General features: G+C 37.8%; 3 protein-coding genes across 3 annotated transcripts; 1 reads left to right on the top strand and 2 right to left on the bottom strand.

Moving 5' to 3' along the window:
* Positions 1-6: 6 nt before the first annotated feature.
* On the bottom strand, positions 7-2,090 carry ubxn10 (UBX domain protein 10). The gene is made up of 2 exons (XM_023261452.3): positions 2,014-2,090; positions 7-1,888 (listed from the first exon to the last, which is right to left on the bottom strand). The coding sequence occupies exon 2, from the start codon at positions 1,823-1,825 to the stop codon at positions 1,124-1,126; it is 702 nt and encodes a 233-aa protein (XP_023117220.2). The 5' UTR covers positions 1,826-1,888; positions 2,014-2,090; the 3' UTR covers positions 7-1,123.
* Positions 2,091-2,881: 791 nt separating this feature from the next.
* Positions 2,882-5,877, bottom strand: cptp (ceramide-1-phosphate transfer protein). The gene is made up of 3 exons (XM_023261435.3): positions 5,752-5,877; positions 5,478-5,630; positions 2,882-4,646 (listed from the first exon to the last, which is right to left on the bottom strand). Exons 2-3 carry the CDS (start codon positions 5,609-5,611, stop codon positions 4,124-4,126), a joined length of 657 nt encoding a protein of 218 aa, XP_023117203.2. The 5' UTR covers positions 5,612-5,630; positions 5,752-5,877; the 3' UTR covers positions 2,882-4,123.
* An 809-nt stretch (positions 5,878-6,686) lies between these two features.
* On the top strand, positions 6,687-20,608 carry ints11 (integrator complex subunit 11). The gene is made up of 17 exons (XM_023261439.3): positions 6,687-6,892; positions 7,125-7,222; positions 8,888-8,961; positions 9,059-9,287; positions 9,408-9,506; positions 9,589-9,623; positions 10,794-10,932; positions 11,044-11,108; positions 11,482-11,671; positions 11,765-11,848; positions 11,929-12,018; positions 13,104-13,266; positions 13,379-13,489; positions 14,602-14,663; positions 15,003-15,145; positions 16,094-16,223; positions 20,241-20,608. Exons 1-17 carry the CDS (start codon positions 6,865-6,867, stop codon positions 20,304-20,306), a joined length of 1,806 nt encoding a protein of 601 aa, XP_023117207.1. The 5' UTR covers positions 6,687-6,864; the 3' UTR covers positions 20,307-20,608.
* The last annotated feature ends 23 nt before the right edge of the window (positions 20,609-20,631 follow it).

Here is a 20,631-nt window from a genome sequence, read left to right as displayed (position 1 = left end):
ATCTAGTGCATTGTGAGGAACAATTTTATTTGGCAGAAAAGAACCACACAGAAAATATTGCCAAGAAAACAAGACACTCTGATTTCTCACTTTTATAGTGAAAGCATATTGTGATCCTTCCGCTGTTAATTCAACAATTCCAAGAGTTTATTTTGCTTTTTTCCTCGCCATCTGGTAAAACTCTTGTGTGTTGTAGCTGAAACGGAGTGTGATATTGTGGCTGTGATTATTTAAAAGCATACAGGATTGCCTTGAGTTTTTGTTTGATTTAGTCACTGAATGAATTCAGTGTTGAATGAACTTTTGGTTTTTTAAATCTGAGTCAAATATATTTTTCCTCAGAAAACATCCTTATGGAGCATCATAAATTCTATAATATGTGCAGTATCGTTCAAAAGTTTGGAGTCACCTGGGCAATTTGATGTTTTCCATGAAAACTCACACTTTTAATACTGTGCTTACATAACTGCACTAGGGTTTTCTAATCATCAATTAGCCTTTCAACACCATTAGCTAACACATTGTCCCATTAGAACATAGGAGAGATGGTTGCTGGAAATGTTCCTCTGTACCTCTATGGAGATATTCCATTAAAAATCAGTCGTTTCCAGCTAGAATAGTCATTTACCACATTAACAATGTCTAGACTGGATTTCTGATTCATTTAATGTTATCTTCATTGAAAAAAATGCCTTTCTTTCAAAAATAACATTTGTAAGTGACCCCAAACTTTTGAACGGTAGTGTATAAAAATTATTAATTTAATTGTTCACACAATGCAGTGATTCTATTGTGTGGACAGTGTCCAAATATATATATACTAACCCAACATTTGAGAGGTTCGTACCTTTCATTTTCACAAAATCTGAAATAGTCTTATACTACAGAGAAAAGTAGATCCTTTGTGTTTGTGCACTGGAGGCTTAAAGTTATGTTGAACTTGTGTAAGCTGCAGATTTGGATCATGTTTGGCTTTTACATCCATGTTTTAATTGATTTAATAGAAACGTCGTACAGCAAAATAATATAAAAACGGCATTTAAAACTGCACATACAGCATTATGCACAATGAAAGTCAAATAATATTTGTGAATGAACGGGGCGTTAAATGCCACCACAAAGCTCACTCATGTTCCACCTCGCTGTCATTATTCTGAGAGATGCACAGCACTGATCTGTTCACGATGCCACACTGTGCCAGAGTCATGTCCAGGTCTGTGAAGGTCCTGCGGGGCACATCCATGGTCTCTATGAAAGCCTCTCCGTACCTGTCTCCATACCTGACCTCTGCGCTGCTCCTCACCGTATGTAGAGTGTCTGTGGGGTCAAAGTGCTGCTGAAACCTCCTACCACACGGTGCTCTGACAGCAAGCAGCAGACTTCCGCTGCCTCTGGCCTCTTCGGCTGCTTTTGGCGCTGCGTCGGGGCGCTTTGGCCAGACTCGGAGGTCCCCTTCGGATCTGCAGGTCTGGGTCACAGTATCATCCGACAGACTGAGCCTGGACATGTTTTTATCCAGGCTCGTCCCCGGACTTACCTCTGAACGCCTCCTCTCTATGGATGGAAGGACCTTGTACTTGTTGAGGGACTGTGGCGGAGCTGCAGGAGCGTGTCGCAGTATGTGAAAGACCTGATCCTGGCTCAGCTGGCCAGGCGGCCACATTGTCGGCTGAGACCGGGAGCGGAGGTTTCTGTCCGGCCTGCTGCACACAGGAGAACTGGGCGGCCTCTGGATACTGCCTGCTTCACCTGCATACATGGAGCTGTTGCTGTTTACAGCCGGTCTGTTTCGCCCTTTGGAGGACTTTGGCCTTGTTAAATGCATCGAGAAGCTGCCGTTCAGAAAAGTCTGTCAGTGAAGGTTCCCAGATGTTTCTCGGCTCCAGTCCTTCGTAAAAACAGTGAAGAAAGTCATCGCTGAGTTAATAACAGCCTTGGAGAGAGTTTTAGAGGCTGTCTGAAGTATACATGTGCGCTACTGTAGCTGAATGCCAGGTTAGAATGTTAAAATACCGTTTGTGTGCATTACTTTCCTCCCAGTTTCCACTTGGAGCAGTAGGTTCCTGCTCTTGAGCGTCAGCGAGGTTGCCATGACACTCTGGTTGCCATGACGACCTGCTGTTGGAGGCGGGGCGTCCCCTGGTGTTGGAGCCGCGTAACCGCAGCTAAATTCATCACATTTAATAGAGTGCTAATGTGCTTTGTTGTCATTATACAGTGTATAAAGAGATTGATTTAATGTTCCTCAGTTATGTATAGTACACTAAAGTAGAATTTATTTGGATTAACAAAGTTTAATTTGAAAATTAAAATTGAATTACTAAAACAAAAAAAGCTTGAAAAAACGAATTTACTTGTAATTAGTCTAGAATATATAAAAATTTCACTTAATTAACTGATGGAAAATGTCAAATTTTTCACAAGAAAATTCTATGAGATGTACTAGTAAGGTAGTCGCTAAATATTGGCAACTTTATTAGAAAGCTCAGTGGTTCTCAAACTTTTTTTGTCACAAGGATGATCTTTACACCTGATTATAGCTGTAAATCATCATAACTTAGACTAAAGCCAAGGTACACAGTGGCATTAGTGGCAAAGGCAGATGGATGACTTTACTTTGCCTACATCACTGTGTCTCACATTTTGTTAATAGTTTTACTGCAAGATCAAACATACTTGCAAACTGAGCAGTTATCAGGTTAGAATCTTAATACTTGGCTTTATCAGCCTGTTTGTGGGGTTTGTGGTATTAAAAAGATGGTTACAGGGAAGAGTTTAGAGACTCAGTCACATTTGGAGTAATAAGAACTTATATCATCATCTGCATTAAACAACAGGATGGTGTTTAAATCAATCAAACAAAAAAAAAATCCAACAAATGTTTCAAATAATCATCAGCCCAGTTTTTATTAAGTTACACTGTTTATGAATGACCAGTAATATATATTATATAGAATATAAAGTACAGCACATTCTTGTAGAACTTTACGTCCTTTACTTCAGATAGTGTTGCCCAGTGTGTATTTGAGGATTTATATTAATGCCCTATAACCTGTACATCAGCAGTAAACATAGCATATTTTGTTATCTATACATATATGTAAATCATAATCAGTAGACTCCACGACTAAGATTTTTTTTGTTCCCTAAAAAACTAATATTCACTAATAGAACAACAGAGAATTCTCTGTATGTGGTTTGATGATTTGGGTTTTTTGCAAAAAATTTAAAGATTCATAACTATACTCATGTCAGAGTTTGTTTTCTACTTCTGTAATTAATATTGGTAGTTTGGCACTTTTTTTTGTAAATGATTTGAAAATTTTTGCTAATGGCTACAGTTTGTTGGTTGTCTTTCAGCTGCATTTTTACGATGAAACTACCATGTCAATGTTTCAATGTAATATAGATTTATATTATTAATATATGAATTAAGGGATTTATTACGACATTACATTATTACAAGCATTTCTCTGATACATAGAAATAATGATTGGTGTCCAAGAGATATCAAATAACTAATTTGTTACTTCCTCAATTCACTGTTTGGTCCATAAAGCTTCATAAAACACCATGAAAAAGGTCTATTATCTCAACAAATGTCTTGTTTTTGTCAGACAAAAACTCCCAAATATTACATTTTTTCTAATGTAAAACCCAGACACCCAGCAAATTCTTAGATGTGGGAAGCAAATATTTGTTTTGTTCTTGATTAATAAATGCATTGTTGCCTCCGTAGTTTTAAATATTGTACTGCCAAATGAAAAATATCAACTGTTTTTCTTGTTTGTTTGTTTAATAAAGTATGAAACCCACAGCTTTTAGCAGCAAGTAGATACTTCTAAACCCAACTTTAGTTCCCTTCATCTATTTAAATTAAAACCCAATAGCTTTATAACAAATGTTGTATTTAAAAGATTGTTCAAAGCCGGATTATGTCAAGACATAGTTAAACATGCTGCATTCTATATTAAAAACTGATATGCAGTAGCTTCAGATAAGTGTCAGTGAATTTATACTTAATTGTCACACAACTCTTGAATCACTAAACTGGAATAGCAGCTGCCTCAACAGCCTTCAGCAGGGTGAAGCATGAGGTGACAATTGTAGCTCTTCTTCCTGTCTACGGTAAGTCCAGAAGGAGATGTTGAGCATAAAGTTCCTCAGTGATCTGGTAAACCTCAGAGATAAGAGGTAGGGCCTCCCCGAGCATGGCCACAACCTGCTCTGGTGGGCCAACATTCATCACTTCGAAGAAAGCAGGGCGCCCAGGGAGCACAAGGAATGCCATGCCCGCAGCCTTACGGACCACCCATGGGTGGTGCAGGGCAAGGGACTCATTGTACGACTCTGCACACATGACAGACGTCTTGCTGTCCTCGGTGCTGGTGCGAAGGCGTTCCAGGAAGAGCTCCAGCCACCTGAGTGCACGGTGCAGCCTGAGCAGAGTGCGACAGCCTGACTCTGGATGGCTGCCTCTCTTGGTCAGGTCCACAAGTTCATTGTCCAGCTCGTACTTTACCATCGACTGCACTGTGATGTACTGAGAACCGTTCTCCCCGTTCAGGTAGTTCACCAGGACCTGGATCTTGTTGACAGCATCTTTTGAAATGAAGCCAAAGACGCTTCCCAGGCTATTCAGAAACCTGTTACATGGACAAACAAACACTCAGATAACAACTATAGGACCTTGAGTCTACAGGTACAGCTCAGTGTACTATGCACAGTAATGTCATGTTTTTAATGCCTACAAATTATGATCAGTTCACATCACACAAGGAATTCCAAGAATCTGCCCAGCTTGAGTTTTTCTCATTTTACACTATTTTATACTTCTACTTCATGGTTCAGCAGTGAGAGATCATTTACATTTCACTCCACGACATATATATGACAGAAAAAAATCTGCAAAAGAAATACAATTAATTTCAACACATTCAAGGAGCTGCCAATCAGCTTGTTCTGTTTATTTGGGCTGAGTATTAATTTTTTTAAAGTATTTGCTTACTTTAGACACTGTCAGTTAGTACTTATCTTTATTTGAGATTTCTTTAGTTTGTATTGATTTTCTATTACTGATTGATTCTAATCTGTTTTATTTTCAACATTTGCCATCTTATATAGAGAAACCTGAAGAAAGTCCAGCACCTTTTTAATGATTCTCTGCGGATTGTTTAGATTATCTAATAAGTTACAGCAAATAAAGATCAGAGAAGTATCAAAAAAATTAAAACAGTTTGAACTTTTTGAGTCTTTAACAGATAGATAGATAGATAGATAGATAGATACTTTATTAATCCCGAGAGAAATTCAATTGTTTACAGCTCTTATTTTGAACTTTAGCAGGCTTTCAATGCCGGATTCCTACTTGTATTAAAAGATTTTACACTCATATATTCGTGCTTTTTCTTATGAATACTTGTTTTACAACTATGTTGGACCAAAATTTGCAAAATATCTGACCCTATATCACTTACTTCACAAGTCCACGCCAGCCAGCGACGTACTGTTCAAGATAGACTTCTTTATTTTCCGACAGACACAACTTAAAAGTGTCAAGCACCTCCGTTAAGCAGAATTTTTGGTCGTCTGAAGCCACAGAACCAGCCATGGTTTTCTACAAGGAAGTGCTGTCGACAAGAACGAATAAGCAACAAATGAATGGGAAAATGTATTTAACAGCTACCAACAAACTGTATGTCGCAACTCGCGTAAATGCTGAGGTAAACAAACAGACAGTGAATGCGCTACCTGCAGGAAAACTTCAATATGAAAGGAAAACTGAGCATTTCTCTTCGTCGACTATGAAACCGCAGCTCTTGGTCGCGCTGATCCGCCTCTACTGCGCAGACTCCAGCCTCATCCGCTTCTACTGCGCAGACGCGATCCACAAAAACACGAAGCTTGAAACTTTACCTTCAAAATAAAAGTGCTGGAAATTTAGCACGAAGAATATAAAATTAAAGAAATTTATGTAAGTTAAGGAGAAAAGGTTCTTAACTAAACTAAAATTTAATTAATTCATTCAATGTTTATTTATACTTAGAATACATTGACAATTAGAATCTGCCATTGCTCCCAAAACACGCATACAAAAACAAAACAAACAAAAACGCATGCATTTAAACAATACAATGAATTAAAGGAGGAAAATAAATAAAACCATTACGAATAATCATAATTTAAAAAAATGAATAAACAGCTGGAGGTAAAATATGATGAACTATTAATTAATTGGAAAAATAACTGTCAGAACGATAAAAACATATTCATTATTCACAGCTGCACTGAATAAAAATTTCAAAGTATAGTCCTACTTCTAAGCAATTCAAGCGCATTTCTGAAATAGAGGTAAAAGAAATATTCACATTACTAATACTGCACGTGGTAAAAGTAAGGCTTGCTTTCTATTAATATATTACCTTTAATAATACATCATGTAATATTTGTTAAATTTTGTGTTAATATTCAAAGTTACTAGTGAGGAAAGTTGTCAAATAAATGAAAAAATCCTCCAAAAATATAGCAGATTGTAAGTATTGAGGAGTATAAAAGTATTTGAAAATGGTAGGTGAATATAATACTTAAGTATATTTACTCAATTATATTCCACTTCTGATCTCTGCAGTAGTCTTCTTTCAAATGAGTTTTATTTTGAATATACCAGTGGGAAGTTGTACGTTTAGCGGTTAGCTTGACACTGCTAACAAAAGTCGGTGTATGAAATCCTCGCATGTGTACAAATTTCAGACTACAAACTTTTCTTAGTAGTTCAGTGTTGGTTTATTGGAGTCCGCCTGGTCGTTTGAGTTACATTTCTGTTGTTTATCTGTCTACAAAAGCAGCCTGCTCTGATGAGAAAACATGCCTGAAATTAACGTAACACCGCTCGGTGAGTAGAGCTACTAAGCTAGCATCTGCTAAGCTAGTTCCGTCAACATTGCATTTAGCTAGACAACTTTAACGCTAGTTTAAGTGTCTGGGTGTCTCTTTTTGAAAAGCAGTAAAGTGTGTTTTTTGTGACTGCGGTCTAAAACAGCTTCTGAGTTTCACTGTTTAGCTCCTGTTGGTTAGTTGGAGCTGCTGAATCTGTGTGTTTGAGGGTTGTGTGTTCCCTCTCCAAGGTGCTGGACAGGATGTCGGCCGTAGCTGCATCCTTGTCTCTATCGGAGGCAAAAACATCATGCTGGACTGTGGGATGCACATGGGATACAACGATGATGTAAGTCAAGGAGAGCATTTATCAGAGATGTTACCGCTGCTGTGTGGGAGAACAGTATGACTCGTTTTCAACATTGGTTTGGTTCGGTTAGATTTTATTTATAAAAAAAAAAAAAAAAAAAAAAAATCCCCAAAAAACATTAGGCTCTTTGATTAGATAAACACTTTACTCGTCCCCTTGGGAAAAGTCGAGTATCCAGTATCTCACACATATGACACATGTTACAGGTAAAGAATAAAAATGTGCTAAGAGTGTATAAAGACCCAGGACTATTGCAATGTTCCTGGGAACCTTTAATAGATTGATGTTGTATGGCAGTCAGCAATCCAGGTCATGAGCCACTGCCCCTGACTGAGGTGTTGTGGCTGCTCAGTCCTGCAGCACAGTGTGGTGGAAAAATCTACAGTTTTTCTTCAGAATTTGTCCAGTGAGTGCATCCATCCATTATCTATACACCACTGAATCCTCATTAGGGTTGCAGGGTGGCTGGAGTCTAACCCAGCTGACTTAGGGTGAAAGCAGGGGACACCCTGGACAGGTTACCAGTCTATCTCATAGCTACACATAGAGACACAAGTACACTCACATTTACACTTACGAATAATTTAGAATTACCAATTAACCTCAGTATGTTTTCGAATTGTGGGAAGAAGCCGTCGCACCCGGTGAACACCTATGGAGAACATGCAAACTCTACACAGAAAGATTCCAGGCCAAGATTTGTACCCAAGACCTTCTAGCTGTGGGACGACACTGCTACCCACAAACCACTGAGCCACCCCTATTATAACACAGCCATATTAAATGTATAACTAAAAATAAGGTGGATAATCAATTAGTCAATCCATAGGAAATGTCAGACAGTGTTTTGACAATTAGGGCTGCACAGTGGCGTAGTGGTTAGCACTTTCGCCTTGCAGCGAGAAGGTCCCTGGTTCACGTCCCGGCTTTCCCGGGATCTTTCTGCATGGAGTTTGCATGTTCTCCCTGTGCATGCGTGGGTTTTCTCTGGGTACTCTGGCTTCCTCCCACAGTCCAAAAATATGCTGAGGTTAATTGATTACTCTAAATTGTCCGTAGGTGTGAATGTGAGAGTGCTTGTTTGTCTTTGTATGTAGCCCTGTGACAGACTGGCGACCTGTCTAGGGTGTCCCCTGCCTTCGCCCGAGTCAGCTGGGATAGGCTCCAGCGCCCCCCACGACCCTAGTGAGGATTAAGCGGTGTATAGATAATGGATGGATGGATGTTTTGACAATTATTTAATCAATTTTTAAGCTCTCCCAAAAAATCCAAAGTATTCTGTCATCGCATTTTAATGGTAGGAGTATTTGCGATTGTTAATTGAATAACTTTAGGTTTTGGATGATTGGATGCCATTTTTTGTGCCATTTTAAAGACTTGCTTGAAAAGAATTTGCAGATTAAACGAAGATGTAAATCATCATACTTGAAAAGTATTGAAGTTTAGTCAAGTCTCTCTTCTCTACACTTACAGGTTCTCTCTAGTGAAAGTTATTACAGAAGGGAGTTTTCTTTTGAATGCAAAGCCTTGAAAGCCTGTATTTAAAAACTTAATTTCATAGTGTGAGTCTCATTTTTGTGTGTTTTAAATAAGATGCTCTACAGTATGATGTCAGTTAAATAATAATTTGTGTTGTAATTTTAGAGACGTTTCCCAGACTTTTCTTATATAACCCAGAACGGACGTCTGACAGACTTTTTGGACTGTGTGATCATCAGGTTTGTCGTCTGAATATCATCCAGACATTGAACCCTTTCTAACTCAACACTTCGGACATTCTGTGTTTTTACATGACTACACCTGTTCTGTTCTCAGCCATTTCCACTTGGACCACTGTGGTGCTCTGCCCTACATGAGTGAGATGGTGGGCTATGATGGACCCATCTACATGACCCATCCCACCAAGGCCATCTGTCCCATTTTACTGGAAGATTTCCGGAAAATCACAGTTGACAAAAAGGGAGAAACCAACTTCTTCACGTCACAGATGATCAAAGACTGCATGAAGAAAGTGGTTCCTTTGAACCTCCACCAAACTGTCCAGGTGCTGTGCCATCATTTTTGACGTTCTCTCACAAACATGGAAACTAATCACATATTTTCTGCACCAGCTGCTCGTCGCAGTTGACGGTAAATCAAGCTGTCTCTGTTGTGCTGTTGACAGGTGGATGATGAGCTGGAGATCAAGGCGTACTATGCAGGCCATGTCCTGGGAGCTGCCATGGTGCACATCAAAGTGGGATCGGAGTCTGTGGTTTACACTGTGAGTGTAAACAAGTATGCAAAGAGTCACATTTGCTGAATTTAACAACTGCAATCTTACAATAATGTCTTTCTCATTTTAGGGAGACTATAACATGACACCAGACAGACATTTAGGGTAAGTAGCTAGAGTGTATTTTTTATCAGTCTTCTGGAAATCTTTTGGAAAAATTCTTTTATCTACACTAACAAACAAACATTTAGACACATCTACCTTTTCAGAATGTTCTTTCTTCATTTTTACCATTTTTAAAAGAGTAGAATATAACCGAAGACATCAAAACTATAAAATCTCTGAACCTCAAACCCATTTGGTTAGTTTCAAAGGCATGTGATCTTTTCAAACTTACAAATATTACACAATTTATCACAGTCAAAACCACAAATGCACAAACAATCATTGGAGTTCAACCTTCCTGATAGTCCTTGAACATAGTAGATGTGACTTTTGCTTTGTTTTGGAAAAAATACCCTAAATGAAGCTTCATATGGAATCAAAATCATTGTATTCTACATGTCATTTAAAATTTTGCTTTTTTTTTTTTTTTTTTTTTACATATATATTACTAATTCACTGCTTCTAGGAACAACTCGGAAGCCATGAGCGACTCAGCTGCAACTAACAGTCGTATGAAAAAAATTAAGGGGTTAGTTGGCTGTAGTGCAGGCTGTGTTTACACAGAGCAGAGAAGAAAAATAATGAAAAATGTAAGCAGTAAAATATCTATGGTATGTAGAGTCAGCAGTGGCCTTCTAGTACTGGTAATACCTGTGGGCAGTTGAAAAGAATTTTCAGGTTTTAACAGTCGCTGTAAAATAAATTAATAAATTAATATTAATCTGCTTTGTACTTAGTGGACCATCACTAATTAGAGTTTGAGCCAAAACTCACCTCCAGGCTTTGTCAGGGGTTTTCAACCAAGAAACGGAGTGAGGCAGTGCTGCATCAGATAATCCACAACCACCCACCTAAACCCAGCTGGTTTGAGATGAGTTTAACTGCAGTGAAGGAAAATCAGCCAAGAAATGCCTCTAAAAGATTGTTGGAAAAGCTCTAAATGATAACCACATGAAGATGCTTGACACAATGTGCAGCTGTTATCAAAGAAAACTTTTTGTCTGCACTTTTTTTTTCCTCACTACATACTTCCATATTTATTATTTAATTCATTTTGACATCATCAGTTTTTTTGTACACGTTAGAAAATCAGCAAAAATAATGTCTAATAGTTTCACTGGTGCTGATGCTATTGCTCACTCTCTTCATCTTTGTGTTGTATATTTGTAGAGCTGCATGGATCGATAAGTGCCGTCCGGACATCCTCATTTCAGAATCTACATATGCCACCACCATCCGCGACTCAAAAAGATGCAGAGAGAGGGACTTTCTGAAGAAAGTGCACGAAACCATAGAAAGAGGGGGAAAGGTAAAAATAATTTTTAGTTGAATATTGTATTTAGGCGTGTAAGATTTGCTTTTGTCTTATTTTTACATATTTTCTAAGTTATATTTTCTTGTTTTCTTGTAAACCTTCCAGGTTCTCATTCCAGTTTTTGCTCTTGGACGAGCACAAGAACTCTGCATCCTCTTGGAAACATTCTGGTAGAGTTCAGTTTAAAAAGACACCCCAGTAGCAATAAGACATAAGCTTTTTATAAATGCATCCATCATAGGCTTTTTTTTTTACAGCAAGGAGATCACTGGAAACAAGAGAGCAAAGGCAGTAGTGTGTGGAGATAATCACAGTCTGTTCTGTTTTTCTGGCTTGTCCTTGTTGGCATTCCAATTAAATACAAGTGCTGTCAGTGAGAAGTAATTGTACATGATTGCTAGACAAAAAGGTCACACATTTGCCTGGACGGCTCCCTAAAATAGTTGTGTTCTTTTTTTTAAACTTGATAGAGTAATGGTGGTGTATGAACTTTATAATTGGCTTGCTGGACAGACACTGTAATTACCTCTTCTCCGAACACAGGGAGAGAATGAACCTGAAGGCCCCAATCTACTTCTCCACCGGGCTGACGGAGAAAGCTAATCATTACTACAAGCTTTTCATAACTTGGACCAACCAGAAGATTCGAAAAACCTTTGTACAGAGAAACATGTTTGAATTTAAGCACATCAAGGCTTTTGATCGCTCCTATGCTGATAATCCTGGACCTATGGTAAGTCTGTTTTTTCCTGCAAGGTGTGAATTTTTAAAAAACTTCTTGGAAAATTCAAACGGCAGTGCAGTGCAGCGATGTTTATGCTTTCAGGTGGTGTTTGCCACACCGGGGATGCTGCATGCTGGTCAGTCTTTGCAGATATTCAAGAAATGGGCAGGCAATGAGAAGAACATGGTGAGTCTTGTACGCAAACACACAGCAAGTATTTGAGTAACAACTTTTAAAACTTAAAATGAAATACCTTTTTTTCATAGGTAATCATGCCTGGGTATTGTGTACAAGGAACAATCGGTCATAAGATCCTAAATGGGCAGAGGAAGCTGGAGATGGAAGGAAGAGCCACAGTAAGATTATTGATTTCTTTTGCTCTAACAAAAAGACTTATTCATGCCGACTGAGCAGATACAATCACCTTGTATTCATGACATTCTCTCACCTCTTTCCTGTCACTTGTATCAGTAAATGATGAGATTGTAAAAGATCCAGGCCCACATGCTTATTTGTCTTCTTGTGGGGAGTTAAATGAGTAGCTTGACTCTTACAGCCTGGAATCAACAGGGAATCTGTTAGCTTGACATTAAGACTGGAAACAGGTGGGAAAACTACTAGCCTGTGTTTGTGTAAATGTCATTCTACCAGTAACACTAAAGAACACAATTATATGTAGTGATTATTTCACAGCCAGGTGCAGTGAAATAGTTCGTAAGAGCTCTGAGATTAGCAAAGCTAACCAACTCCAGGCAGTAGTTTCATATATGAACACACTGAGGGAAGGAGTTCCTAAACTTTGGAAATATTTCTTATAGTATATTAGCATTAACTGATAGAAATTTCAGAGAAGATAAAATAGTGAATGATCTCAGCAAGAAAGCAGATTATTTTGAACCATTCTTTTGACATTCAGTGAAAGAACATGAAATTCTGAACAGTGTGAAAAACAACATTGGCAGAATTGCTCCCTCTGATTCTTTGGTGCAGGAAAAAAACTTTGACTTTTCTGAAGATAAACAAACACTTTGTAGGTTGTTAGTTAATTTTAATCTATTCCAAAAGGATGCCTTCTCTCAGGTATCTTTTTCTGACAGAAAAGTACAAGACTGACACCCTATTTATAGCATGACGACAAACACAAAACTGTTTCCATTGGCTTATTTGAAATAGTCTATCAAGTGTAACCTATGGAATGCTTAATATCAGAAACGCCAAATTGTAACCCCATATCTTATCACGGCCTAAGTTCTCTATTTAATAACCTACCTATAACACCCATATGTGTGAAAACAGTGGCCAGTCTTACCATGAAATAAAATATTTTGTTTGTCTGAAAATGAGTAAACATGTAAATCCTAATTGTTAGAATAGATCTTGTACCTAATAAACGTGATTGCCTATATGAGCTTACAGCTGAGTTTGTTTTCACACCTTGCAGTTGGATGTGAAGCTGCAGGTGGAGTACATGTCCTTCAGCGCGCATGCAGATGCAAAGGGCATCATGCAGCTCATTCGGATGGCGGAGCCTCGCAACATGCTGCTGGTACACGGGGAGGCAGTAAAAATGGAGTTCCTCAAGGGCAAGATTGAGCAGGAGTTCAGTGAGTGCAGCTGTAGTCACACTTGTAGACGATGCACACATCAGTAGTGTTTAAAATAAGTCAGGGAAGACGGAGTTTCCAGCCTGATTAATGCGTCTGTTTTAAATGTCAGGCATCGACTGTTACATGCCGGCCAACGGAGAAACAGCGACGGTAACGACTAACCCCAGCGTACCCGTGGATATCTCACTCAACCTGCTGAAGAGGGAGATGGCCCTTGGAGGTATCTTCTGTTCTGTGGTATCACTGGTTTACATGCAGAGTGCCTATATAGTTTCACTTTAGATTTCCAAGGGTTTGACCTGACATTTTGACTTCTCTTCCTTTGAAAGAAGCGGTTGTTCTGCGTGCTTTACACGGCTCATGCCACCTCCGTACAGTATCATGACCCAAATTAGTTTTCAGAATGACAAATGCCATTTATGACAGGATGAAAGGAAATGAAAAGTCATGTTGGTTAGGACCGACTTTTTTCCAGTTTCTGAGCTTTCCAAGTTGTGTTGGAGGACTATATCTTGTATTTTCGTGTGTTTACAGTTATTGTGGCAGTGTTATGAGGTCTAAATGCAGGCATGGTTTTTTTATGCTCACTTTTCATGTGATGGTCTGAATATTTTTGTGAGAAGAGCTTCACCTTTAACATAATTTTCATGATAAATTTTAGATAATATTAGATTATAGAGTACTAAGTCTTACACCAAAATATTGTGGCTACCTGCGCTAGCTGTAATGTTGGTTGTACTGTTAGATTTGTAAATTATATGTTTATTTGACAAGCACAACGCTTCTTGCATGTATTGCATCAGATTAAAACAAGCTACTTTTCATCCTTAGTCAGGCCATCAGTGATTATGGGGTGAAAGAATTAACAGTCATGCACAGCAGTGAATTATTATGAATCAAACCAGTGCACCAGAACAAACACTATAAAATAATGATGTTATACTCAGAATAAACTGTATGCCTCTAATTTACAGCCAGAAGGCATACTGCCAGTAATCTAAACATAATTATACACTAGCAGTTCTTCAATTTATTAATGTTCCAACATATAGTCATCGTGTCTTAGCTCTTAGCTGACATGCATTTGAGTGGTGTCATAATGGAGGACAACTCCCATATAGTTGTTGAATTATTGATGATGATGACTAGCCTCTCTTTTCCTGGAGGGACTCTTATGTTTCAGTGCATTGAGATGCAGCCCACATACTTTCTCTCTAGCAAGATGTTGTTTTGCCTTTTACTATTCCGTCCAGTTTTGAACATCAGAATGCGTGTTAATCTTATTATTTATTTGTTAATCTATTAGCATATAATAATGTTATTATGTTGAAGGGCCCCTGCCGGATCCTAAAAAACCTCGCACCATGCATGGAACCCTGATCATGAAAGAAAATGTAAGTACACGGCTCACAGGCTTTTGATACACACTTAGTTTCCAGTTTCTTAGGAACACCAAGTTAAAACTAGCATAGTAGTCCTGCAGTAAATGTTACCTCCCTAAAGGTTGTTCAGTTTGCTGATTGATTTTTTTTTATCTGTACTCTATTTTGTCCACCACATTTGTATCAATGTGGGCATCAGTCATTTTTCTCACAGTTGTAGCTAAACCTAAAAAACTGCCCACTGACTGTATCTGTAGCCCTTTCATTTGTGATCTGCAGTTTCTTACTTATCGATCATAATTTACCATATTATTATCATTATTTACCCTCCTGACGTTTTTCTGAGCACAGAGTCTGAAGCTGGTGTCGTCGGAGCAGGCCCTGAAGGAGCTGGGCCTCAACGAACATCAGTTACGCTTCACCTGCCGCGTGCAGCTCCAAGACCCGCACAGCGACCCTGACACACTCCACAGAATCTACACACACCTCAAGAGGTGAGACGAACAGCAGCTGTCTCCATCTCACATTTCATCTGCATTCATTTGCAATTCATCTCCACCCTTGACTTTGTCTACCTTCCTCCTGCAATCATATCAATAGTTTTCCTCCTTGTTTTCTTCCTGTTCTCACATCCAGTCTGTTGTAGGTTCTCTCAGTATAATTACGACTTGAGCATTAAGTGTTGGTTACCTTTTACAAGGGATGTCCCGATCTAATTTCAAAGATCCGAATCAAGACATTTTGAAACTTAACAGTATTGATACCTGAGCTTGATCCATTTGATGTCACAAGCAATATATAACATAGCAGTTTGTGCCATCATACTACTTGTGATCACAATGTGTGTAATATACAAACACACACAGCAGTGTTGAAGCAGGTTAACATGAGAACCAGAACCTGAAAAATCCTCCACCTTAATGTTCATCACATCTCTGATCCCCTGAGTGGAGCGAGTGGGCGAGAGACCCTGAGAGAGATGCAGCAGATTGCTGTTATTTCTACCTGAAGCTTTAGTAAACCCTGCTGTTGATTCTCATCTGGAATCTGAGAGCCCAAACACAAAACTACCAAGCCGGAGCATTTCTGCCTGTTTTACACTAAAGTGAGGTTTGCATCAGGTATCAACTGATATGATTTTTTTTTACCGATGATTACAGAATTTCCCTCTGTTTCAGTCTAAGTGGTAATCAAAACAGACTATTAAACGATTTCCCTTTACCTGTGTTTGCATCGCTCCATCTACATCAGACTGATTTTAATAACTTTATTTAAAGTATGAGTTATCTGAAAAAAATTATATCAACTTTGATCAGGACATGCCTATCCTTTACTGTTGGATGTTTTTGCTTTCTGTAAAATATTACATCTGCTACATTTTGTAGTATAATAGGTTTTATTTCATTTAACCTCTTCCTTGTGCATTTTTCTATTTGCTTCAGTGTGTTGAAAGGTTACACCATCCAGCACCTCCCTGATGGCACAGTCATGGTGGAGTCTATCGTCATCAAAGTCTCTTCCTCTGCCGAAGACACTAACGCCAAAGTCTTGCTGCTTTCCTGGAGTTATCAGGTAAAACATCGTCATTGTCCTTGCAGTGGCGTGTTAATTTTAACAATCTAATCATATTTGAAAGGCCGTTTAAGCAAACTGGGGCAAAAACACAACAGGTTGAAGACATAAAAAGTGAGGGTACTATACATTCAATACAGGTTATAATAAAAGGTAAACAGTGATAAAAGCTCCCACCTAATTTAAGGCTATTTTTTAATTTGTGTGTACAAAACAGAGAGGAAATACAGTTTCATGAGAAAGTATTTGCGTTTACATGTGGCAAATATGCAAAAATAGAAGATTTCTGTAGGGGGGCGAATACTTTTTCACGGCACTGTGTATTGTAAAAAGGTTAATGTATCAATAAGGTGGGAGAAAGTGCAGCAGAAACTCCTGAGGCGATGAGGACTAACCTTGAACAATGAAACATACATATACGTCCTATTCGACACGATTTTCCATCATTTGAGGTTTGACTGAAACTTTTTACCTGCTAGTTGCACCTTCTTTTTCTGCAGTGGTTCAGTGGCTCTTCGTGGAAAACTAATTGCACCAAATGTCTCTTTCAATGCACCCAGCTTCTAGTATTGCATAACAGTAGTGGATTGAAACATGCATTCATTTTCATGCAACTCTTCATTTTTGGGGGATGAACATAATTGTATTAAGTAAAAAATAATGAGAATAAAAGTGTACTATAAAATAGGAAGGAAAAAAAATACTGTTTTTAGCAGTTATCTCTCATTTGATATGATTAAATAGTTCCACCTGTTGTGGGACCAAACCTGTATCTGGTGTTTTTGTGAGCAGTCAGGTCACAAACATTTGATAAATATAGACCTGATCTCAAATGCCTTCGTTACCTGTGAAGATTTGAGTTAAATAAAATGGAAAAAACACCTTTTCAAAGTTTAATCCTGCGTCCCCATGTTGATTGTTTATTTGACATGGCATTCTGTCATTTGGACTGAAGTCACTTCTTATGCCATTTTTCCTCGTGGCAGAGGAAACGGTTACAGAGAGAACCATGGTATATAGGCGAGTTATCATCATCGATAGCTTCTGATTTTAATGTGACTGAATTGAAATTTGTTCTGGTTTCTAATATTATAATGTACAATAAAATAAAACAAGCAGCTGAGAAGGAGGGCTCCATCTTTAGCACAAGGACAGTGATAAAGGTTAAAGATAATAGCACCATTTTCTGTCCTAGATTCTAATCTGTGCCTGGCAATAGTAAACATTTTGGGTGAAACCCGCTGTGACCACAGCACTGAGGGGATGGCAGTTAAGTTGTGTATGCATGCCCACACAGTCCTGATGGCAAACGGTTCAACCGTAAGGTGCAAGTGTGTGGGTGTACAGTAAGAGAATAGGGGCTTTGAACGTGACAATAGAATGAAAGTAGACTGCTGAACTCAGTCACTGCGCAATGGAAGGAGGGAGGTTCTGTGGCTTCATGTGTTCTATGTAGAACAAAGAACAAAGGGCAAGAAAGACATGAAAAAGATGTTATTTTCTGCTTCGTGTTATATCTTTACTTTTGCTTCTTAAAAGTATGTTACAGATATGATAGACGCTAACGTTAAGCCCAAGATGCCACAAAAGTTTTGAATCTGTTTGAATATCAGTCGAACTATACGAACTGTAAGAACCTGAATAATTTGTTTAACATTTTAAAGATTAAATGTTTTCTCAGAAAGTCTCAGCATGTAGTATGTACCTTTAATTTTCTAACGCTCTCTATTTATAGCTGTAAAAACACTAGAGGGAGGTTTACATCAGGTTTTTTTTTTAGCAGGAAAAAGCATCTATAAATTCAACATTATGTTTTTAATGTTGATCATAAACCAAATAAGATGCTATACTGCATTTATGTCATGTGCCGGTCAAAACAGTTAAAGAGGGGAAAATGTAGCATCTGCACACTGAATTATAGCCAAACAAAATTATTGGACTGAAAATGCTGCAGATAAATATCTGCTATCAAATTTTTTGCTGCTTACATGTCTTAAAAAAACAAATCTATTGTCTCAGGGATTTTTATTACAGATGTCACAAATCATAAAATTCTGTAAAGATTTTCGATATTTACTGTCATACTGAAAAATTTGGTTGAAAAAATAATTAAATGAATCTGATTTCAAATAACATTTATTGTCAAAATTCAGGATGCAAGGATTTAAAGCTTTTTTGGCACGGAAAAAAATATGTTCTACAGGTTGTGCTTAAAAAATACTATGCATAGTACAAGGAGGATATGGATTCAAATGAAAAATAAAGGATGCAATCATAATAATAATATGCATCTTTATTTATAGAACACTTTTTAAATTCCAGTGTACAAAGTGCCTCACAAGACAGCAAAATAAGACAAGTCATAAAATCATGAGAACTGAAAAGACAGATAAACCCACAAATAGTGTGTAAAACTCAACAGAGTGTTAGAAAATATTTAAAACATGTTATTGAAAGAAACATAAGACAGTTCAAAGGAAATTAAAACTCAGTTAGGCTCACTAAAGGCTTTCCGACAAACTAGTAGAGACCTAAAAAGAAATCAATGACGCAACCGACCCAATTCCCCAGGTAGATCGCCATAGAGTCTTGGGACTCTGAATGTCCTCTTTAGTTTTGAACTGGGGCAGACAAAGACCACGTTTCTTGGCTCTGGTTGAAAGTTTGGCAGCTGAGTTTTACACTAACTGCTGTCAATCAGTGGCTTTCTGCTCAGGCAGATAAAAAAGGCTGTTACAGTAATCTAAGCATGATGAAGTAAGAGCTTGTAAAATAGTCTCTGTGATCTTAAAAGTTAAAATAGACGTATTTCTAACATGATAGCAACATGTTTGTACTCTCCTTGTGGCGTCCAGGAAGAAGCTGACGTTAGTGTAAAACCAGGCTTGACGTTATCTGAAAGCAAACCAGCTGATGTTAGAGTCTATTTAGTCATGTAAAACCAGTCTTTGTTCTGTCAGAGTTGAACTGAAGGGATTTCTTCAACATCCAGTTTTTGGCATCAGAAAAATGGTCACTGAGAAAACTTGGCATACCAGACTCAGAGGATCCAAGGTGCAGGAAAATGTGTCATCAGCAAAGAAACAAAAAAAACATGTTTGTATCATTCCATCTCAGATCATCCAGATAATTTGAACAATTTCTGCTGAACCATTTCTGATTTGCTTGTAAATTTTATATGGTAAGACAAGAATATTTCTAAAAATATTTGTGAAATTTTAGCTTGATTTATCAAATACTTTCCAAGATATTTAATTTTTTTAAAAATTGCCCTTCAGCCTACTTTCTGCACATATTCTTGCACATGGAAACTTGAGACGAAGTTTTAACGACAGTATCTCAACAACTCTTATTATTTTTTTATAGATAGCAATAAGCAAGCAAATCACGGAGATGATTGAGCAGATGACCCCTGATGATTTGATGTTTACGGTAATGGGATAAAATCGACTTACACTTTATGTGTTTGAAGGACATCGGAGTATGTGGTCATTTTTTGTTGCAAAAAAAGCACGTTATCCTTGGTTTTGTCTTCAAAAACGTGACAGTTCTTGCTTTTCTTTCCTTTATGTTAATATAGATTAACCATCTTTGAGCTTTAGAAAATTTTAACGAGCTTGTTTCACTTTAGTTTAACGCCAAATCAGAAGATTTTTCAGGCACGAAAGAATAAAAATCACAAGTTAAAGCCCAAATTCACTGTAACAAGTTTTCTATATAAAATATGACATAGGATATGAGCATCAGGGACAAAGCAAAGCATTCCAAGAGTGCTATTTTTTAAATTAATATTTGCATTTCTGCTTCTTAAGTCCCTTTAATACATATCCTGTTTTTTAAAAAATCCCTTGTCTGATGTGTGACGAAGTGTTGCTTCTGAAGTATTAAAGTTAAGCAGTCATAAGGTAAAAGTTTGAATTCCTCTGCTTGTAGGGGAGGTTCATGTTAATTCATGTTACAGTAAAAATATGTTGTTTACTGTGTTATTTCCTACAATATTTTTTTTCTTCTCGTCAGGACGAAGACCTGGGGAGCTTCCTCTCCACTCTGCTGAAAAAGGGGCTTCCATCTGGACTCTGCTGAAATGCCTTCTGCTCCACAGCGGTGAACATTGCAAAGCAAATTCGGACTAAAAACACTTCTTTTGTAGTCATTCTTCTAGAGGCTACAAGCTTAAAAAAAAAATCTCTGCTCTTCACCTGTAAACTTCAACAACATCAAGTCTGAACCTGCTCCCGTTTATTGTTATTGTTATTGTATTGAGCCTTTTCATAGACTCATTTATAAAAAAAAAAACAAAAAAAAAAAACAGACACTCACATTCTGATTTATCCCTTTATTTTGTGTATAAAGCCATTTTGAATAAAAACATACATACCCAGTGATGATGAAGGAAGCACGGAGCTAT

This window comes from Amphiprion ocellaris, chromosome 8 (genome assembly GCF_022539595.1).
Source record: "Amphiprion ocellaris isolate individual 3 ecotype Okinawa chromosome 8, ASM2253959v1, whole genome shotgun sequence".
NCBI lineage: Eukaryota > Metazoa > Chordata > Actinopteri > Pomacentridae > Amphiprion > Amphiprion ocellaris.
The sequence above is the reverse complement of the archived record's forward strand: the minus strand, read 5'-3'. Positions and strand labels throughout refer to the sequence as shown.

Excerpts from the sequence above, each read along its gene's own strand:
- cptp (XM_023261435.3), bottom strand. The coding sequence starts at position 5,611 with ATGGCTGGTTCTGTGGCTTCAGACGACCAAAAATTCTGCTTAACGGAG. Across the intron at positions 4,647-5,477 it reads GGCTGGCGTGGACTTGTGAA|GTTTCTGAATAGCCTGGGAA; the intron begins GTAAGTGATATA and ends TCCATGTAACAG.
- ubxn10 (XM_023261452.3), bottom strand. The coding sequence starts at position 1,825 with ATGCATTTAACAAGGCCAAAGTCCTCCAAAGGGCGAAACAGACCGGCT.
- ints11 (XM_023261439.3), top strand. The coding sequence starts at position 6,865 with ATGCCTGAAATTAACGTAACACCGCTCG. Across the intron at positions 11,109-11,481 it reads ATCCTCTTGGAAACATTCTG|GGAGAGAATGAACCTGAAGG; the intron begins GTAGAGTTCAGT and ends CTCCGAACACAG. Across the intron at positions 13,490-14,601 it reads GAGGGAGATGGCCCTTGGAG|GGCCCCTGCCGGATCCTAAA; the intron begins GTATCTTCTGTT and ends ATTATGTTGAAG.